The 20,324-nt window shown below is 38.9% G+C and overlaps 1 protein-coding gene across 9 annotated transcripts in view; it reads left to right on the forward strand.

Annotated features, from left to right (window-relative positions):
* The window catches only part of LOC111250935 (corticotropin-releasing hormone receptor 1-like), an 83,986-nt gene extending 71,448 nt beyond the window's left edge, over positions 1–12,538 (forward strand). For 7 of the 9 annotated variants that reach the window (XM_086989686.1, XM_086989687.1, XM_086989685.1 and 4 more), the window contains 5 exons: positions 6,015–6,148; positions 6,630–6,712; positions 7,571–7,724; positions 10,956–10,997; positions 12,054–12,538. In XM_086989686.1, coding sequence (XP_086845812.1) covers positions 6,015–6,148; positions 6,630–6,712; positions 7,571–7,724; positions 10,956–10,997; positions 12,054–12,482 — 842 coding nt within the window. In that variant the 3' untranslated portion in view covers positions 12,483–12,538. The remainder of the gene's footprint in view (positions 1–6,014; positions 6,149–6,629; positions 6,713–7,570; positions 7,725–10,955; positions 10,998–12,053) is intronic. The other 2 variants (XM_022806937.2, XM_086989689.1) reach the window with 2 other exon arrangements.
* The last annotated feature ends 7,786 nt before the right edge of the window (positions 12,539–20,324 follow it).

A 20,324-nucleotide genomic window follows, 5' to 3' on the forward strand; every position in this document is an offset into this window, starting at 1 on the left:
CGCGTGGCATCTGTGGTGAGCTTTGTTGATAGCATTTTGGGAAACCTTGTCGTGCTAAAAATTTTGGATGTGGTGTAATTCAGCAGTAATACATATGGGGAAGCAGATTTTGCAAAGATTTTCCGCTTGATTTGAAAGTATAAACGAACTGTGCAGAAGTCACCGGACGACCGGCGTCATATATGCCATGTCGTCACCATCATTGTGCAATATCGTGCGGAGAGAATAAGCAATTTGTTCACTAATCCATGGAACGAATAAAGCCGACTCGTCTGCACAATATCTAAAATGTGTGCGTTAGTAATGTACGACGTGCTTTTCGAGTGCTAAAAGCTCCCCTTCGCCCGCTGTCGCCATTTGAATTGAAGACTTTAATGATACACTCCGAAGTCATGACTTTGGTCGAGTGACACCAAAGCTACTTTTTGTTAGTCGCTACCTTGATTTAAATGCAAATAAAACAGGATTTACTTTAGAACTACTAAATCTTTCGTTAATTAGTACAAGTTTCGTAAATTTTGACATAGTGTGACGTACTGAACAATTGGCAATAGCTTAGACTAAGTACAGATCTTTTTTTGCGCGTACTATAGACGAAAATTAAACCGGTCTTTCCTAACATGTTTTTGCATTCAGTACCTTACCGGCATAGTAACTGGTTTGTTAAAAAAGCAAATGGTTGTCAGATTGAGCTGAGGGACACAGTGATTGAATATTTTTCTATAGAATCATCTTCAAATACATAATACTCGCCAGAAAGAGGTTTTCGACAGGAACAACTATTGCCGGCAGGTGTGTGTATAATAGCACCACTTCACTACAAACATAGCACAATGGTATACTGGCCCTCCGTATAAGGAAAGTCCGCTGTCTACCTTAAATTAATACGATCATATATTATAATAGATTCACTTAACATTGCCTTGCAAATAGCCGTAGTTTAATTTCTTTTTATTCTAATGATCGTTTTATATTTTCTTGGAAAATCGATATGGGCTAGTCGATCTGTTTGGAACTCGGTATTTTCATTTGTATACTCGTGCTTCTGGCAGACAAAATCGTACCGTCAGTTATTTAACAATATTCTGATTGTCTTATGGCCAATTTTTCAATGCTAATAGGATTTCATAGAAGAAATTAAAGCCTCAAAACCAGAACGGCTATCATTTTTGTTTCCATCTTCATTTCTTCTGAATTGATTTGGTTAGGGGGAAAATTGCAGGTAACTGCTAAAGTAGCCCTTACATATATAGTAATTCGGTGATCATATAATATAGTGATATAAGCATTACGTCAACTGGAACCTAGGTAGGCTCTAAGAACCTAGGTAGGCGCATCGATCAAGGAAATCGGTTTTGATATTTGAGTTAAATATGCAACTCTGAATATATATACACATTATAAATCACCGTAGATGTACCCTTAGATTTATTAACTAAATAAAAAAAAAACAAAAAAATGGCTTATCATACGCTCATTTATAAGACTGCAATTTAGTTCAGGCACATTATTAGAGGTCGCCCCTCCCACCATTATGTATTTATATATCAGGTCTGACCAAACATGCCTCCTCTCGAACGAAGGTACAGGACTACTGCTTGAGGTGCTTTCAAAGAAACATACCGCACACACTGGGGAAAAATGGGAAATCTCTTCCTATGTGTATGTGACAAAATAGAACGACTCAATACCTATATACATTTTGAAATTTAAATATAATTCGCGAATGAATAATCTAATGTCTGACAGCATTCTCTGCACGATGTATTTTTTGATCAGGAAGATCGATTACTCCCATTTACACTGGGCCACTAATTTACGTACATTAGTAATGATGATAAAATGACAAGCCCCCAATAGGGCAGGTTGGAACCGCCGCCTAACAACGGCAGGACATAAATACGACAAATCAATAGCTTTAGTGTTATTATACGGACTATGCTATTCGCTATGACATAGCGTAACGGGTCAAATAAGTTGTTATTTTTACATGTGATGAATTAAGTGATAACCTCTGATGAAATGATGATTGCTTTACAAACACAAAGTGAAACATCAAATTCGTTATTAATTTTTTAACATAAATCAGGCATGACCGTCTTGCGTGATACACTTTTTCGGTCCGCAAGCCCCAGGAAAGTTTATTCCCATATACATTCGTACTAGAGAAAATCCAGTCACATAATCCAACAATCCATATGAACGGGCCCTGCGATAGTTTAGCTGGTAACGTGTTTACTTGTTAATCTTATGGACACGTTATGGTTTCGAACTCCAAGCATATGCCATATGAAATGAGAATCCATGGAACTGCCATCGTCCAGGAAATATATTTGTGCGTTTACCAAACTTCTTCTACCATGACCTCAGCGATTCAAAAGCAGAACAGCTAATGGGACGCTCTAGTACGACATATTGGACAAGTAAAGATCGTCCAGTTTTGACTGAGGAAAATTTTCGATCTACTTCGATGACTTCCTGACATGTCGTTTGCCACTTCATTCCCTAAATGTTTGGAACGCTTAACAACAGTAGTAACAGATCTGATCGTGTTAAATATTTCAACAGGGCTGCGCAAAAAATAGTCAAAAAAAATACCGTGCATTGCACAATACCCTCGTGAAGTATTCGCTTTAGAACAACCGTTTTTGTAAGTAGGCCTGACCAAGGGTTCAATTCTCCTATTCAGGTTTGTAGCAGAATAACATCCGTTAGCGCATATTTTAATAACGTCTCGATTGCATCGCTGATCTGGTGCTGACGCGAGCCTTCGTATCGAGCTGACTCATCACGAATAAATGATTCTATATTTAACCAAAGTGCAGTACCGTGTTGCCCGATGCTTTGAAATCAATTTTTATTTTGTACGTGGACAGGTGTTTCTAACTTCTCGTACATTTGCATACACACAAATGTAGCATAGCACACTTATTCTACGTATAATTTAGAGAATAAACTTAAAGCTGGTTTCCAGCGATAGTCAATATCGTGTCGAGTATACCATGACTGTTTGGGGCTGTTTCGTTTACGTGGATAAATAAAAGATGATCTTTTTTTGGATCTTAACGATATAATTTTTTTAGGTTTCGCGTTATACTGTCACTGCGTAGATGCAGAGGGTGACAAATTCCATTGAAGTTACCGACTTCTGGTCTAGAATACCTCATCGTTGACACGTTTATGGGACGGATGTTAATTACTTCTGTCGGGACCGAGCTAAACACATTTGGGCCTACCCTAGATAGGGTCTGGTCTGACATGCCTAATCGGAGACTACCACCTTATTTTTGGGAGTAGAAAACTAGCTTTTTTTATACCAATAACATAATATACGCTTCTTCGGCAGGAGTTTAAAAGCTTTAATCGGAAGTTAGATGCAGAAAGATTAGGATAGATAGGCTTTTAACGCCCCTTCAATTATCGCGAAAGAGATACGCCAATGTTATTTTATGATCTTCGTTGAAGACCGTATGATAATCGTTGAAGAATGAAAAAGACGGTTAGTCAGCACCATAATGCAAATTGCGAGAAGTTTATAATCTATTTTCCGTAAGTGTGTCGACTTATTTAAATAACATGACCTCTGGCTAAATAAGCAAGTTCTTCTGATTTGAAAATAACAAAAATGAGCCTCAGGTTATCGCCTCTGAAACATTATAATACCTTTGACTTGCTCTATGTTCCAGAGAGCGATTTAAGCTTGCAAGACAATTTACCAAGCCCTACTTGCATGTCTAGCTTTAGATTCGTGCGTTACAATGCTCTGGTTGAGAAAGTTTTCAACCGGCCTATTTGTAACCGTGACATGGACACCACACAGTCGAACAACTTATACGGGACACGTATAATCAACTTACTGACAAATGCGCGTATGGGTTTAGACTGGCGTAACTATGACTGAGATCAAACGATGCGAGATGTTCTAGCTTCGTGAGAGCTCGATTTTGATACATCTCTATTAACGTTCCTAATTTGTATGTTCGCGCTTCCATCTATATGTTCTGAGACTATTCAGAGACCGAAGACCATCGCATCAGTTGTTATCGGCATGTCTCTCCTTGTACGCGGTTCCCTATAGTTGTATCCTTACTCGTTACGCGCATTAGGTGAAGCTGGAGCACTGTCTGTGTAGTGGTCCTATGGCTTACCACGTTTAGCCTGTTACTTGACACTAGCGTCAGGAACTACGGCAGGTAGACTTTCATCCGGCCCATTGAGAATACATCTTTCTGCAGACGGCTGAATAAGGTTTACTTCGTTCCTGCATCATATAAGTGTTATTACACTTTGTATTTCGCAGACCGAACAGCGACATTGATGATTTGCATAGCTCTCACGAGAACTAAATATCAATGTTACCGTTGCTTCATGTTATCTTCGGTTATAACGCTTTAACACTATATATACATATATGTTATATGTAGTGCTTTTCAAAGTGTTCAAAGTTAAAAAGCTTTAATTTAAGTCTTGCTACTTAATAAAAACGATGCATTGGCTATGTAGATGCGACACTCTATAGAAAGCGCGGGACACTATTTTGTTACGGTTACAAAAGAGACATTAGACCGTCATATATATCCCGGTGATAGTGGTTGATAACGTGGCACTGACGTGAGGTCAGGTGTATTTGCTGTACGTTGACTGTTCAGCTGTTTTTTTACCATGTTTGCCAAACTTGTGGAGTTACTTTCGGAAGTTGTTGGAAGGACTATTTCTGAATAGCCCTTCCAACATCTATTTTGATTAAGTTCTGTTTTACCTGTCCAATATATTTGGGCGATCTTAGCAGTTAGTAGTAGTAGTAAGGTGAGTAAGTATATGAAAAGATCAGTTCTCATTGTGACAAAATGCCGAAAGCAGCACGTTTAGCTCCTCCGAGCAGAAACTTCTCTCTGGTTCGAAAACTACTTCCATAAAGCGCGCACTAATAGCTAAGATAATTGCCTACGTACTAATGGAATCGTGGATTCTCACTAGTTATTATCGAAGAGCAGATGTACATAGAAATAAATCCTGTGCCTTAACATACTGTCTGCCTGAGATTTGGTGTTCTTGTGAAGTTTGAACAATTTCCCGTATTCTCTACTTTACTTCGACCATTTCCAAGTTGAAAATCACGGAGCAGCAGTCCCTTTCACTGCGAGATAATAAAATCTAAATGTGCATGTAAACTGGATATGTTATCCTATCCACACTAACGCAACAATCTGGATAAACCCTTTGTCTAATAAGCGGGAAAAAGTTTTCACCGGAACAGCGTGGGATCACGCTATAGACTTCCCAGGTAGTTCTATGCAAAATCAATATTCTCTAGCCGATATTGGCAATATCGAAAGCGGCAACTTCCATGTTAAAATGGCGAGCGATAGACGAAGTAGATATTGTTGTAACTAACGTGCCTGTGGATAGCGACCTATCAACCTATTCCCACAGCAGTCAACCGCAAAAATATTATTAACTCACAGGAGCCCTAGAATGGGACATGGATGAACACGTAAGATTACTGAGTTTTGTGCGATCATAATAGATTGTTTATATAATAAATAACCGCTTTTCGTTAATTATGTATCGCCTGTAAAAGCTAAATTATACAGCATATCTCATGGCTGAATTACAAACGTCTTTGTTAAGAAGCATTCAAATAGATATAAAACAAAATATTCCACCATCGTACATGATGCTAAAATCATGCTCGATAACATTCTCAGTAAAAATCAGGATGAAAATGTAGACTTATAGCGTGTTAACTCAAAGGTGTATTAGTTAACAACGATTCGAAATATCCCAATGTTTTTTAATATGTTGCTCTTGCCGCTCGCGTTACCCCATTCATAAACAATTTCTGATAAACATCAAAAAACCAGGCGATAATTCCATGTGACTTGAAGAACTGCGTTGAAACTGTTTCAACTAGTACGAGTGTTTCTGTTGCCATTTTGCTTCTTTTAACATGACACAAATCGTTGTTAGAAATACGGTCTCGTTTTCTTTACCCACTGTTATTTCCGACCCAGGTCTTCCATTGGCCTCCGTCGTGCCTTGGGCGGTAGTAACAGAGCTATCGTATCCGGATCGGGCTTGTTGGGAGGGTTACGCCAGACACTCAGCCGTCTGGTTTCTTATTGCACCACGACTCATAGCTGTGCTCGTAAGTTACCGTTTTAAATTTGTTGTTGCTTGATCCGAATTCAGTTATCCAGTTTCTATCTCAATCTTGCATGTAACTTCGTTTCGTTGAAAAAAATAATTGTTAATTTAGTCTTCTTATTATAAGATTCGGCGTTGAAATATCTTCAGCTAGTGTATGAAAAGAAGTATGTTGTTCGTACGGTTAGACCTTATTAAATAATATGTTTCATTTTATGTTTGGAACAGTCCTAGTGTTGCATTGTATTGCGTTTGAAGAACATGCCTAGTCTATTTTTCTAGTCCACGATTCACATGCCCCTATGTAGTATACAGTGCCGTGCACGTGGAGCTAATAGAAACCGAATTTCGGAACTGTCGTTACCCTGACCCACCGAAAAATATGAAGGACCAGTGATTTCATTGAATGGTTGATAACATTAACGTGGATTTTACCTTTATTCTGTCTCTTGTCTCGGGCTCCGTTTTTATATCAATTTCAGATTAATTCTGTGTTTCTGGTAAACATAGTACGGATCCTAATCTCTAAGGCTAAAGCTGACTTAACCGAAAACAGCCAATTCCGGTTAGTGCCGTTCCTCTAACACTTGAACTTAATCCACCTACAAGTTTCCGCCTACCAAGTAGCTAACAAATAGATAAAGTACCTATGATGGTCAGTTTATGTCTCTCTACAGTATGACTAGTAACAGCAGCAGCCGCCTCAATATTAGCTCTTAGTGTAATAAAATGCGTCACAACTATACCAACGTACATCTATTGTTTGCGGCGCGTTTTATTCAAATGCAGCTAACAGATTCAGCCCCATTAAAGCCACCTACTGATTGGCTCTGGAACCAGGGCTGCCTTTCTCTCGACCTCGAACGATCTCACTTGTATTGATGAAGTTTTCCAATTGGCTTACCCACGTCTCACCCCGTTTCACCGACAATGGAATATGTACTCTGCTAGTACGGCTAAGTAGTAGATTGAACTTTCCATCTTCTCGCTTAATACAAAACTTTTCGAGATGTGCGGACGTGAAAACCGCAGACAGCGATACTTGGACCTGTTTGAAACATAGTTTTTCATAGGGTTGGATACATGAACGCTTCGAGAACGGGCGAGTAGTGATTGGTACCTGAACCTATAATAACCTGTAAAGTCTGTAAAAAACGCACACCTTGAGAAAAGCAGGTAGACTTAAGATTTAGAAAACCCAATACGCGAAAAAGAATATTTCACAAGTTACGCTAGCTTGAAGTCACCCGAAGCTAGAAGTCTTTGAAGGTGGGCCCTTCACAGACTCTCATAGGTGATGTTCTGGGTGTATGATAATGAATAGCACAATTGGGAGCAAAAAATATTCAAACAGGTTCAGATCTGTCTCCATTACTAACTAAGCATAATTGATGCTTTTTGTTCATCTCTGCTTGACGGATAGGGCGGCATTAAAGGCTACACTAGTTCTTTTCCCGCTGCTCGGGCTCACTCATCTGCTTTTTGCAATCAACCCGCAAAACTCAATTGCAATACCCAGACTCAAAGAAGCCTACCTCGTACTCAGCGCTGCCTTGCAATCGTCACAGGTATCACAAGTGTGTTTTTGTGCATTTTAATACTGGATAATACGATAAGACTTAATCGGTGCCAGATTGGTTTAAAATACTTTTTATCTAGACGTGTCTAACCAGATAAAGTGCACTATATTTAGAACGTAAGATTTGACTTTCATCAGTACGAAATCGTGACAGACACGTGTGCTTTTTCTACATGACACGCAGAAACGACACTTCACAGGCTGAAGTTATGGTAAAAGACTGGGATGTCTACAAAAATTAAACTTAAGGGAAGCTTCAAAAGTCATATCTTTTAAGGCACAAAATTTGACTATTTTCTAAGGATACCCAACAATCTTTCACTAATCGATGCTATTTTTGTTGTAAATTCCGTCCGGCGAACCGACAGAATGATGACAAAATTGACGGAGTCCTTTTCTCAGCCGTACTGCATATCGGCAAATGTCTGAGGCATATTTTACTGGGTGTGAGCAACATTAAAAAATACCGACCTAAGTGAGCCTAAAGTGCAGAATCGGACGAATGAGCTTTGACTGCAGAGCGCAAAAATTGCGCCTTTATCTTCTGCTGCAATCTCACCTTACCAAATACCGTCCAATGATCTCCGTTGAGTCTGAACTATTGTCCATAAACTAAGATAAGAAAAAAACAGCCAAGCATTTTTTGACACCATTTCATTTTCTTCCCTGGGATATATTGGTGCAGCGAGATGGGTTTTTGAGATGTTTTTTTTCCAAGTAACAAATTGTCTAATTTCGTGATATTAATGCTAAAATTCCGCAAATGTTTTCTTTGTTTCTGTTGGAAACCCTGAGACTTAGACGCTAACTAACAAGAGGGAGTCTCTGATAAACTGAGACCAGCTGTTGAAACCCAGATCCGGCTTTACCAGACACTGCCTAACATTAGTCCGACATAACCGTTTTCTCTCGTCTTATTAGTGGTCCCTTATCAAAGCAAATGGCAGTTGATTAAATTGTTATGTAAAGGATTAGATGGCTACACATTATGGTATTATGGTTACCCGAAAATTATATCACACTCTAGCCAATAACTACATAGAACAAACTGAACAGTCTTTTTAGTTGATGCTTTACACAACGTATCTTTTTAACTTGTACTACCCCTATATCCGAGACCCATGCACCGTATCTGCAGGGTAAACGAACCAGCAGCTTTGGATGGGACGTGGTCCACGATTTCTTCATTTGGCGGCCATCGATGATGTAACGTACTTTGCAGCCCTATAACTTTTCATCCATCTCAAGTTGCTGTTAAACCATAAACCCTGATGCCTTAGGAAAATTATTGAACGCCAGCCAGATTGTTGCTGCTGCCTACCTGCAAGCAGTGAAAGCTAAACCTAATATGTCCAAGCAGACATCAAATGCTTTTAGGTTGTAATATTAAGTTCAGACATTTGTGTGTCAGCGACGATTCTCAATCCACAGTTTACCGTGTTATCCAACGTCCTTTTGGTCTTTTGCCATCGAAATATGTTCGTATATTAATCCTACATTGTTGATGAATTAACGGAAAACTATAATTGGGAGGTCTAGTTTCCCCACTGCTTGTCGCCGCGGAAATACTATATTGCTCGTAAGCCATCTACGCCTGTCCACCTCGTGATCTACTCGTGAAATTCTACATATTTGCCCGTATTATCGTTAGTATCAGTTTCCTTTTAACCTCTCGATAATAAGGTATCATACCTATAGATCACACGTACATGTATATTTTGCAGACCCACTACGGTCTACGTCTTCGAAGGGCATAGGCTCAAGGAATAGCGAGGTTATGGCAACTTAAATTGCCTATAAAAGACAAAGTGCCGGACGCTTGTGCTCTACATTGATACTTACACTGGCCCTTCGCTTGGTGGACGGCTTTGGCTCGAGAAATTACGTTATAAATCCCAGCGGCAGTTTGAAGAGGTAGCTTTCCTATGGTAAATGAGAATCCTTGCTTAAATGAATCGGTAAGACCAGGACATAGCCTCATCCACGTTCGCCATGAAGGTGAGCGATGCGGATACGTAGGGCCCAGCCGCGTATCATCTGGGACACTACGGGTTCTATTCGCCGATTCATAAATTTGTTCGCTAGCTGTGAGAATGAAACAGTGTCATTTTGGTAGCCTTAGAAGTGCAAAAGAGAAGAATACATGACTTCATTAAAGGCGTCCTTGGAAGTTTCTAGCCCCTCTATTGTCTACTCATTAGCTTCTCCTCTACCATCTTTTTCGCTTCGTTGTTGTACATTGACATCTCCTAACTACCGATGGAGACCTCGAGCTTAGATCTATTTGTGATACTTTGAAAAGAAGTACAGCGGCAAGCAGGGATCTAAATCTACCTCTAGGGTTTTTGCTGGATTTCTTTTAAGACCGAAACGTTGTGAAAATAGTTTGTTCGGTTGGATAGTCAATATAGACCTTAGCGAATGTGTTAGTGGTATTGCAAGATTCGGATAATGTAGCTTCGAAACAACACAAACGAAGGGCGGTGGTGGGGAGTGTAAATTGAAATAAAAATTTGGATTGGCTGTCTCTTTTTTACCTGAAAACGAGCGTGTAGCGTAAATCGATGCGTGAATAGTACAAACGATTACGGAGTTTTGTAACGTTGAACAAATTTTTATGGACTCATTCTAATCAGGTTATAACGAATCATCGCCGAACGTATCTGTCACATTGTGTCGGTACTGTGTTTTGAGCGATTACAGTTAGTGCAGCTCGGCAGAAATCATACGCTATCGACCGTCAACGTCTACGCTCTAAAAATTGTTTTAGTACTTTTAGCACTTTTACATTATTTAAAGCACAAACCCGTTAGCATTTCCAATTGAAGCGAACGTGTGCTAATTGATTGGTAAATTGTTTTCTTGTATTTTTCGCAATAGTAAATGTTGTTCCATTTACAACAAATGCACTTAACTAGGAAAAACTCCCATGGAAGGCTGCGTCGCTATTGTACACGAGTGGTAATGCCAGACATGGTTCGTTTCGATCGCGAAGACAGACAAGGCTATCTGTTTATAGGTAGAGCAATAACAACATAATCACGAACGTATTTCTAACTGCCTCTATATATAATAACGTCTTTCATATAAATGTATTCATCAAGATATTGTTTGGAGGAAGTGACTAACGGAACGGAGCCACAAATAGCGAATTACGGCGCCATCTATAAAAGAGGGTAGCGAATAGAATACAGTTTAGTAAACGTTTACGGTATGCTACGTTTTTCAGGGAATATTCGTATCGGTAATACATTGTTTCATGAACGGCGAGGTAAGTGAGACCTGAGAAAATGGCTAAACATTTGTTGTTATCGTGTATATATATATATATATATATATATATATATATATATATATACTAAAATTTAGATGTATCTTCGTATGGTTTCTACGACTGTGTCTAAACATAAAACAGATATCTCAACGATGTTGCGTTTGCGTTTACTAGAACTGTTATTCCTGCTAATAATCTTTATTCAATACAACCGCCATTCACCATACGGAATTTAAATTATTAACAATCCGTTTTCAATTTTTTCCGCTCCCACTATACTCGTAAATACGCTTCATGCGGAAAATTCTAATGCAACTAAAATTTAGGCTGAAATGAGACCAAAACTCCTGAAAATACAGAGGTTTAAAACCGCCAAAAAGTTCTAAAAGTGCAACAAGGCCCAACAAGTTTCAAAAAGGCTAAACGTTTGTCTTGCCCATCTAATTGGTATTTGTAACTTTCCTCTCAAAACAGCAGATAATTCCTCTATCAGAAAACGTAGGCATATTGAAAGTGAATCCCTCAAATATAAACCTCGTTGAAAATCTTGCGGTTTGCCTCGTAAAAGTCATTCTCGTATTTTTCAGAAATCGCTTGGAAAATGACAATAACGTAAATCATCGATTTCGGGCAGAACGGAAATTTTTAATTTTTTTTTGGGCTTCGCTGAGCGCTTAATGATTAGATAATAGTTCGTCTTTGTTCGAATTCACGAAACGACGCCCAGTTGTCTAGACACTTATACACTTGATGTATCTGTATATAGAAAGGAGGATAACTCTTAACAATAAATAAATCATCTTAGAGCTTTTACCGGAAATCGAATAATAATGAGAAATATGACAGCAGTTCTTTTAACATTGCCGAATCATGCATATCATCATAATGACCATCATTCTGTGAAACCGCCCACATACATAGGGTGCACACGACACCTATCTATATAAATTAAAATTGTACGACTCGCGTAACACTATCTTTAGTTGAATAGGCACAATGTGAAAGACAAAATGACGCAGACGCGAAAAATGTCTCATCCAAATCAAATTCTAGGTACAGGATTGCCTACGAACAGCTTACATTCGAGCATCGCTTCGTCGGAACCCTAACAGAAAATCAAAGTCGAGTTGTTTGCGCTCCGCGATCGTAACATCGTTCCAAGATTCCCAACCAGGGATTGACCCGGGTCGAGCACAAGGTCACCGAGTAATCAAGTTCGAGGATGCGGCGCTGCATAACCAGCAGGATGGAAAGCCTATAGAAATGAGGGTGACTGGGAACAGGCACGAACTGTCCATTACGGAAGTGCGACTTTCCAAGAAAACGTCGCTACTTCAAGGCGACGGCACAGATTTAGAATTCTGTGACCTAAGCGTACACGTTGCGGCGCTTTCAAGTGCAGGAGACGCTGAACATGACGCCCTAAAAGGTGCACGACCGAAGGATCTACGGTCGGTAGGCACAGACATAGCTCAAGTTTAATACACTAGTACAATGAGATGGAGAAATAAATACTGCTCTTCTTCGAGCAAGAAAAACGTTTTTTTTTTTTAATTTTTCTTTATTAGAAGGATAAAAAACAAAGGGAAACCTATGACACCTGGAGCTCCCCTGGAGTCAAAATGGAAGCTGACCATTTGAAAACGTTTCACTTTAACTGAATAGAGGAACGAACGAATCTTTATCGATGGGTAGTATTAATAGTAAAAACGAAGTAAAATATTATGAGAGTGGCTCAGGTATATTTTTATTCTTTAGGCAAAATAATTGAGCGAAAGACGTATAATGACATATACGGTTTTAACAAACCCTTTTTGCGAGCAAGCATATTGTTGAATAGTAAATACGCACACGTCATTTAACGCGAGCTTTTTTTTTTATTTATATATTTAAATAAACAAAAGATGTTTTAATTTGCACTACAGAGAAAGGGTTTAGTCCTAAGAGGTCTCAGCTTAATGCAAAAGAACGTGTACGCAGCAAAATTTGCAAGGTCGATTTGTATTTGCATTTGAGCTTGTCTTTTGGAACACAAATAGAATATTTTTTGCAATTCAACTTACTGTATTCTTGTTTTTCTTAAAGTATATAGCGTTCGCAAAAACATTTCGCTACGGTTATATACTCAGTGGAATGAACTATATTATATTTTTGAAATATCAAGATCAATTCCAGGCTTCTACAATTCAAAAATAGATAGAATCGCATAAGGCACGCCGTGTTTTCCAGTGCTTAAGTAAAACTTAAATGGAAACAGCCTCATCATCATACAGAACCTTCTTTAAAGCAAAATAAGTACAACCGTACGAGACTTCCTATATCTCATTTTGTTGAGCGAAATACAAACATGTATTTCGATCAGACCGCGTGGTTGCCTCCATAATTTATTATCTGTAGAAATTTTCCTACTAATAAACAGTCTGTGCATACGTAAAAGTCTGATTTATGATGATCATGAGGACATGGCTTAGAAACGAATTTCTAACAACGACAAATAAATGCGTCACATGCCTCGGCACAATTTTAGTCGCAGGTGCTTTCGTATAGGACGTGTCTACGCGTAAAAGATCTTTCTAACCAGAAAAAAAAAAAGCAAATACTATAGTACCCAAAAGGATTGATACCCATAATCGTTTAAGCCAATATATTCCTCAAAGGATGAGTCGGTTGAAAGGGGATTACATCGCTTCTAAGAAGAGCTGTCGAGGCTTAGATGGTTGTGCGATATCGAAAAGCCAAATACGGCTTTCAAGGTACATTTATATTCAAATAAAGAACCTTTTTCTAGCACTCATCACTAGCATCTCGTTAGTAGGACAACTATACGATTTTAGCGCAGTTATAAATCCTGATCTATAACATTGAACTATTATTGACAGGCGCTAATTTGAGCCAAATGAATCAGTGTAGACCACACTACAAATATTGATATTAAATTGCTTCGATATCGCTCGCGCAGTCGTTGCAGTAAAAAATAGCACAGAGTACCTAGGTAAAGCATCTAGTGATGGTTGGCTCTACTTAAAACAGTGATGTTTATAGTTTTATCGAGTAAGGGTTTTGTTCGTCTGCTTTGGTGCATCTTTTGTTCGGAGTTTGCCTTCCTGTTGAAGTTTTATTTACGCTATATCGTTGTCTTCGATTCGTGTAGTTGAGATTACTGTTACCTTCCACGATTGATTGTGTCCTGATTTTACCAATAGATTTTGTGGGAGCTAAAAGGGAAGCGAAACTAAGACATACCTTTTTTTTTTACATATTCTTATATATATATATATAGTATATATATCTAATATTCTGCTAGCAGTGAATGCAACTGGCTGGTTTTAGGGACAGAAACGCTAAGTGCACTGTTTGCCAGATCTGCCATATATATATGCGTTTTTGTTCAAACTCCTTCATGAAATACATAGTAGATTTATTTCTGTTCAGTAAACAGTATGGTCCAAATGATAAGAGTTTTCATTTTAAATGTACTGCATAGTCCCAACGGCATACGGGATTATCTTTGCACTTAAGTAAATTCAAAGTCGGCCGAGCCCTTATCTTAACCAGGACCCTACCAATTTTTCTTTTCCTACAAGAAGAACCGTAATAAATGGGAACCCTCCTTTGTTCGTAAATTAAAGGGATCAGTCACTGATCCTTTTCGGTGAAGACTATTTTACGACAAAGTAAAGAAGTAAGCGGTACGCTCTGTGGCACTTATGAGAAGTGTACGAAATATGAAAAATAGGGACTTTACCTGTAATATGAGTTTTTTTAAGTACCACCTTAAGAGGCGAGTAGGAAGCCACTGCCGTAGGTTCTATTTAGGAAAAGTTTAACTTCGCAATTTTCGTTCTCACAGACATTATACCCGTGTCCCTACAGCAGCCACAGCTTTTCTTAAATGTACATTTAGCAATATTAGAAAAATATTGATTCAGTCATCAAATACCTCCCAAGTCTATTTAGCGAGATATATCAAGGCAAATCAACAGACCTCGAAGTAAAGGTTAATAACTGAGGTAGCAATATGGTAACACCAGAGTACTGCAACTCCAAAAAAGGTTGCTTTATCCATCACCGGCATCGGGCTGGACATGGAAATGATCAGTCGATCAGTGGGCCTTTCCGCTTGTTTAGTGAAAACGAGCGTGTCTGCCCTTGATATCTTATACTTAAATTAACTGGCGTTTTATAATGGGCCATGTGTGAATGGCTACTGGACCATAGCTAGAGACAATCACTCAGAGCCATTTAAAGCGTCTAAGGATAAAGGAAGACTCATAATCATGTTCATGAGGCAAAAAGGTGGATGTATTAACCAACTTTCCTACGTGCGCGTCATAAGGAAGCTCCACACAAGTCCGAGTTACCTACGTCAAAAACAAATCATCAGTCGTAATCTGAAGTAGCATTTAAATTTATGCATGTTGCAAACGTTGTGAGACTAACGAATAGGAGTGAAAGCCAATATTTTTATAATCACACCTCCTGAAAGCCAAAAAGGCCTGAGGAATAATGTAAGGAATTGGCCTATATTCATCGGCAACTGAGCAAAGGATCTTTACGTTAGGTTAAAGTTTATCAGCTATGAACGAGCTTACAGTTGTCAACAGAAAAAACGTGCTGATCTATCAGTTGAACAAAGTCAGGTGGGTCACCTCATCACTACTCATAATTGTTTGTGTGTAACCATTTTCGAATTCAATCATTCGCTAGGTAACGATATGAGACAAAAGGCGACTGAACGTTCTGGAAAAATGCTCGAATAATTTCGGCATGAAATTGACACCAATGATTGTACCTGTGTTAAACAGGAGCACGATGACCGTCACACTGATAATGACATTTATTGTCTAAAACCCGTAACAAAAATGGGGACGCGGGATTCTTTGCTGTTTGGCATTGTTTGCCTTCCGTGAAAGCCATCTACTTTTTGAGGCCGGTTGCTTACAAACAGGGTTCGTTATTAATTTGATTGAGCAGATTAGAGTTTTCGAGGAACATTATTCATTCCGAACATCAGTAACGAGTCTAAAACAATTATGAAAGATACTTTCATTTTTTAAGTATCTATTAAAGCGAGCTTTCTTGGACGCCGCGTTAAAATCTGAAGGTACATATCTTAACTTTTTTCCAGCATTCCTGCCGTCGCTAGACGTCGTGACCGAAGGCCTTTTCCGGCACAAAACGAAGTGTGCCGATCTTGGATCCAAACTACAAAACGTAATTTCTTTTTAGCATTTCGGCAAATTTTTTATTTATGTGAGTAAGTTCTGGGAAGCGCCTGTTTTAACCGTAGCATCAAGGACTTGCTCCCAAGAGAAGTTTAACCGGGCTGAATCTTACTGAATTGATCCAGAACTTTTATAATAAATTAATGAAACGGCATAACACCTATACGAGCAGTTATGGACTTTGATAACAATAATTCTTCATTTTTTTTTTTTGAAGTCCCTAATTTTCCTCAGTTCGTTATTTTCTCAACTATTGATTTCTGATGGACGCTGATATTTGAGCCAGCGTGGCAGAACGCTTGTTAACTATGGCAAGGAGATGCGTATTAGCCAACCGTTCCAGGATTGTCTTACGTCCCCTTGTATTCAGTAGCTAAGTACAGTACTATTACACCAACTCGGCTACTATTATCGTAAAAGGTAGTTTTTTAGTCGAAAGAGCCGCAGGTACTGAAATTGCAAAGCATACACAAATAGATCGAACCATACGATATGAGCTGTGACGTCTGGCAACTTTTTTTTAGTGTGTCGGAATGAATTAGGAATACAACTCTTGTGATTTTTGACACACTATGAAACACTGTTAGCTGCAACGTCACCTGAAAGACTTAGACTCCAGTTTTGAGCCTTGCAGATAGGTAACGCAGCTACATTCCAATGTTTGGACAAAATAAGACTGGAATTTGTTATTAATTAAGAGAAATTATCCAAGCTCAGTATATAATAGGGAGCTATTTGATTCTGGTAAGTGGATTGTCCTTTCAGCGATGATGTTAACTCCCAAACCTTATCAGATACGAAGAAGAATTCCTTCCAGAACTGTTTGCAGAATGTTCCCGCTGCTGTTTCTTCGGGGAATCTGTCCTGCTACCTCTAGAAATATAATGAAACGCTAAGAGTATCTTACTTCATTCTTATTTCAATCTGCAACTGCTCTTTATGCAATCTGAGTTCTTCCTAGCAGTCGATAAAAAACCTCAATAGGTGCACCCCATTTGAATTGCAGCCTACTATTATATATTAAGCGAGACATGAGTTCCAGCTCGAGAAGCCAAATCAACGTCCACAAAGTGAAAATAGCGCGTCGTAGCATTAAAAAAATACGTGAAACAATGGAAAATAGTTTACAGTTTTTTTTTTTTTTCTCTGACAACTGTCCTGAGACTATGAACTTAAATAACGTTCTTATCTAGATTAAACTCTTTGTTAATATTTCAGTTTAAAATTCGCTCATATTCGAGCATATATGAAGGCAAATTTCTTCGAGAAATGTGATTACTTTGGATAAAGCTTACTTAAAACACTCCCGATCCATTATTTTTGCGTGACGCAGTATCCTGTGTTCCGTATGAATGTGAGCGCAAAGCCCTTTTACGCGGGGCGTTTTTCAAATTGACCGATTTCTAAATAAAATTGAACTGAGTACACCTCTATTAAACATAAATAAAAATTTTCCATAAAAATTGAGGTAAAACTTCTCTATGCTGCTTGGAATATGACCCTCAAACAAGTTGGCAGAAAAATAGCTTTCAAGAACACGTTTGTTTGTACAGGCGTCATTGTACATGTTCGGGCCTTCAACGATAAAACGTCGATGGATAAAATTCGCAAGTGATAGAGAAGAGCTGCCTAACTGAGCCATATTATATACACTGTAGCTAAAATTAACAGATATTGAGTACCTAGTCTGAGATTGATGCATTCGTAGAGATCTTTTGTTGAACCGTAGTCGATGTGCCGGACAATCCTAAGGAGAGACGTTTCAGTAAGTGATTTACTTTATGTCAGCGGACTAGATACGAAGGAACATTTTTCTCACACATTTTAGCATTAAAACATCACAAAATAAGCACGTACGTAAACGATAACCCCAAATAGAGTTTCCTCTCAATACTCGTCAGTATCGTAAGGCCTTTATGAGAGTAGGGCTTTTTCTTTTGGGAGTTTGCGTCGTTGTTGTGTCAGACGATCGAAGTGACACTAACTATATCTAACAACTAAGCCCGCTCAAGCTAGCCTATCTTTGCTCACAGGCATAGAATATTATAAGTAATTTTATAGCTATCGTTGACCACAGAGGTCAAGTGAATCTATGCATACATATAACGAAAATTCTAACTGTCGCCTTCGAAACACTCTCTACCAAGGTCAATGCACGTATGCAGCTGTTTGTTGCCGGTGTTAAAACTCTTTTGAAAATTCATCTTAAAAATAAACCTGAAATTTTCTATAACTTTTTTCTTGGACTACTTCGATTGTGAAAAAAGAGCCTTCTAAGTGTCTTTCGAGTCTTATGAAAAAGAAAGTGAGGGCTAAGGCAACTTAGGAATCGAGATTCCTTCAAGAACGCTAAACGAGTGGCAACCTGTAAGATGCGTTGTCGCGGCAGAGAATTCGCGACTAGCTTTACCCAGAATTTAGTTTTGCCCGGGAGGGCTGATTCAGCCGATGTTTTCAAGGATTTTTGGAAACATGTTCTAGTGACGATGGAACTACTCGGCAAAAATTTGTAGTTGAAAGAAAAATACGAAAAGATGCTGGCTTACATCTTATATAGACTCACCTCAGTATAAACTCATCTTTGAAGCAATACTCGAACGCTTGTATGCTGCACTTTATACCTGTACATGATGTGCTGGAGCAAATCTAGCTTCTCCTTAAGTACTATACTACTCTCCTGAGACTATTGTTGACGCGTCTATATTTGCCCGAAATTGAGGTTCCTTAGCACGCTTTTTGCTATAGCCCTTCTTGCCTTAGAGTGCCTAGAAGTGTCCTCACATGGCCTGACATAAGCCCGTGTCTATGCAAATATTGAGTATTAAGTTTTCCAATTGAGTTAGCTATATGGTGGTTGGATCAATTCAGTTTCAGTTAATGTCAATCCTGGTAGCAGGTCTGCATAGTATACATGATCAGGCTCGAATAACGATTAAATTTCCTGTAAATATACCAATAAATTATTCGCTTAAATATGCTTAAGTAATAGTTGGAAAATACATTTATGGTAACAGAGCAATAACGTCACTGTCCATCAGTCTGGCGGCTCGAGCTAGCATCCGCTGATAGCCAAAAGCCTTCAAAGGTAAGTCGTTCATAGACAAGATTATTGAGTGACCTAGTATAAGGATAGATATCAAAGCGATCGTTGTAGAGCTAATGTAAGAACGAACAACTTGTCAAAAAAAAATGTACCATCCTTTTCAAGGACATTCCCTTTATATTTTTGCTCCTAACTCTATTTACCTTTGATCGCAAGCTTGTCGCATTTCTAATTTTCATGCGTATAATAAAATGATACGCAGTAGATACATGCGAGAAATCTTCTCGACATTGATGACTTGTGATTGTTGAAGGTTCAAGGAATAGGGCCTTTCAACGTTAGTCCCAACGCATGCGCTCATGAAAACGCCACTGTTATTTGATTAAACTTCGCTTTGTTGAGAAAGGCCCAGAACGTGACTGGCAGGAACCCACATCGACCAAAGTATGACCAAGGATCACATCGTTTTTTTGTGCCAGCCTGCATTAGCGCGACAGATATGTACATACTTATTGGGGATGGCCACTTGTCCTAGACGGCCTCACTCTCTTTAACAGCACCCCGTAAAACCTTACCCCGCATTGTCCTCAATACTATATCACCAAATCTCTGCCGATGCAGTTAGAGCGCCGTTACATTTCATTTTTCGTATTGCTCTGGCAGATTTCTCTTATGCCCTGTAGGTATTCATGACGTCCGGCATGGCGTGCTGCATGTGATTTACAGGGTTGATTGCTGAACCAATATGGTGAAGCGTGACGAGCTAACTGCCCGATCGGATTTAGCAACTGTCATTGCCAATGAGAGATGCCAGTTGTAACCAGGTCCGGTTCGAAGCGCTTATGTTAAGGGTACTGCGTAACTATGATCCCAGGAGGATTTGCTCTAAAGCAACTTCGTGTTTACAAGTAGGCGCCCAGAGGGAGATGTAGAAAAAGCGTCGTACTGAGGCGCTTGATTTTGGGGAAAACGATGCCGGATGGGCATCAAAAGAATGAATACATCTACAGTAAAATTTCAGCTGATTTCCGATGGCGATTAGTATGTATTGGTTGG

This window comes from Varroa destructor, unplaced genomic scaffold (assembly GCF_002443255.2).
Source record: "Varroa destructor unplaced genomic scaffold, Vdes_3.0 BEIS01000005.1, whole genome shotgun sequence".
NCBI classification, from domain to species: Eukaryota; Metazoa; Arthropoda; class Arachnida; order Mesostigmata; family Varroidae; genus Varroa; species Varroa destructor.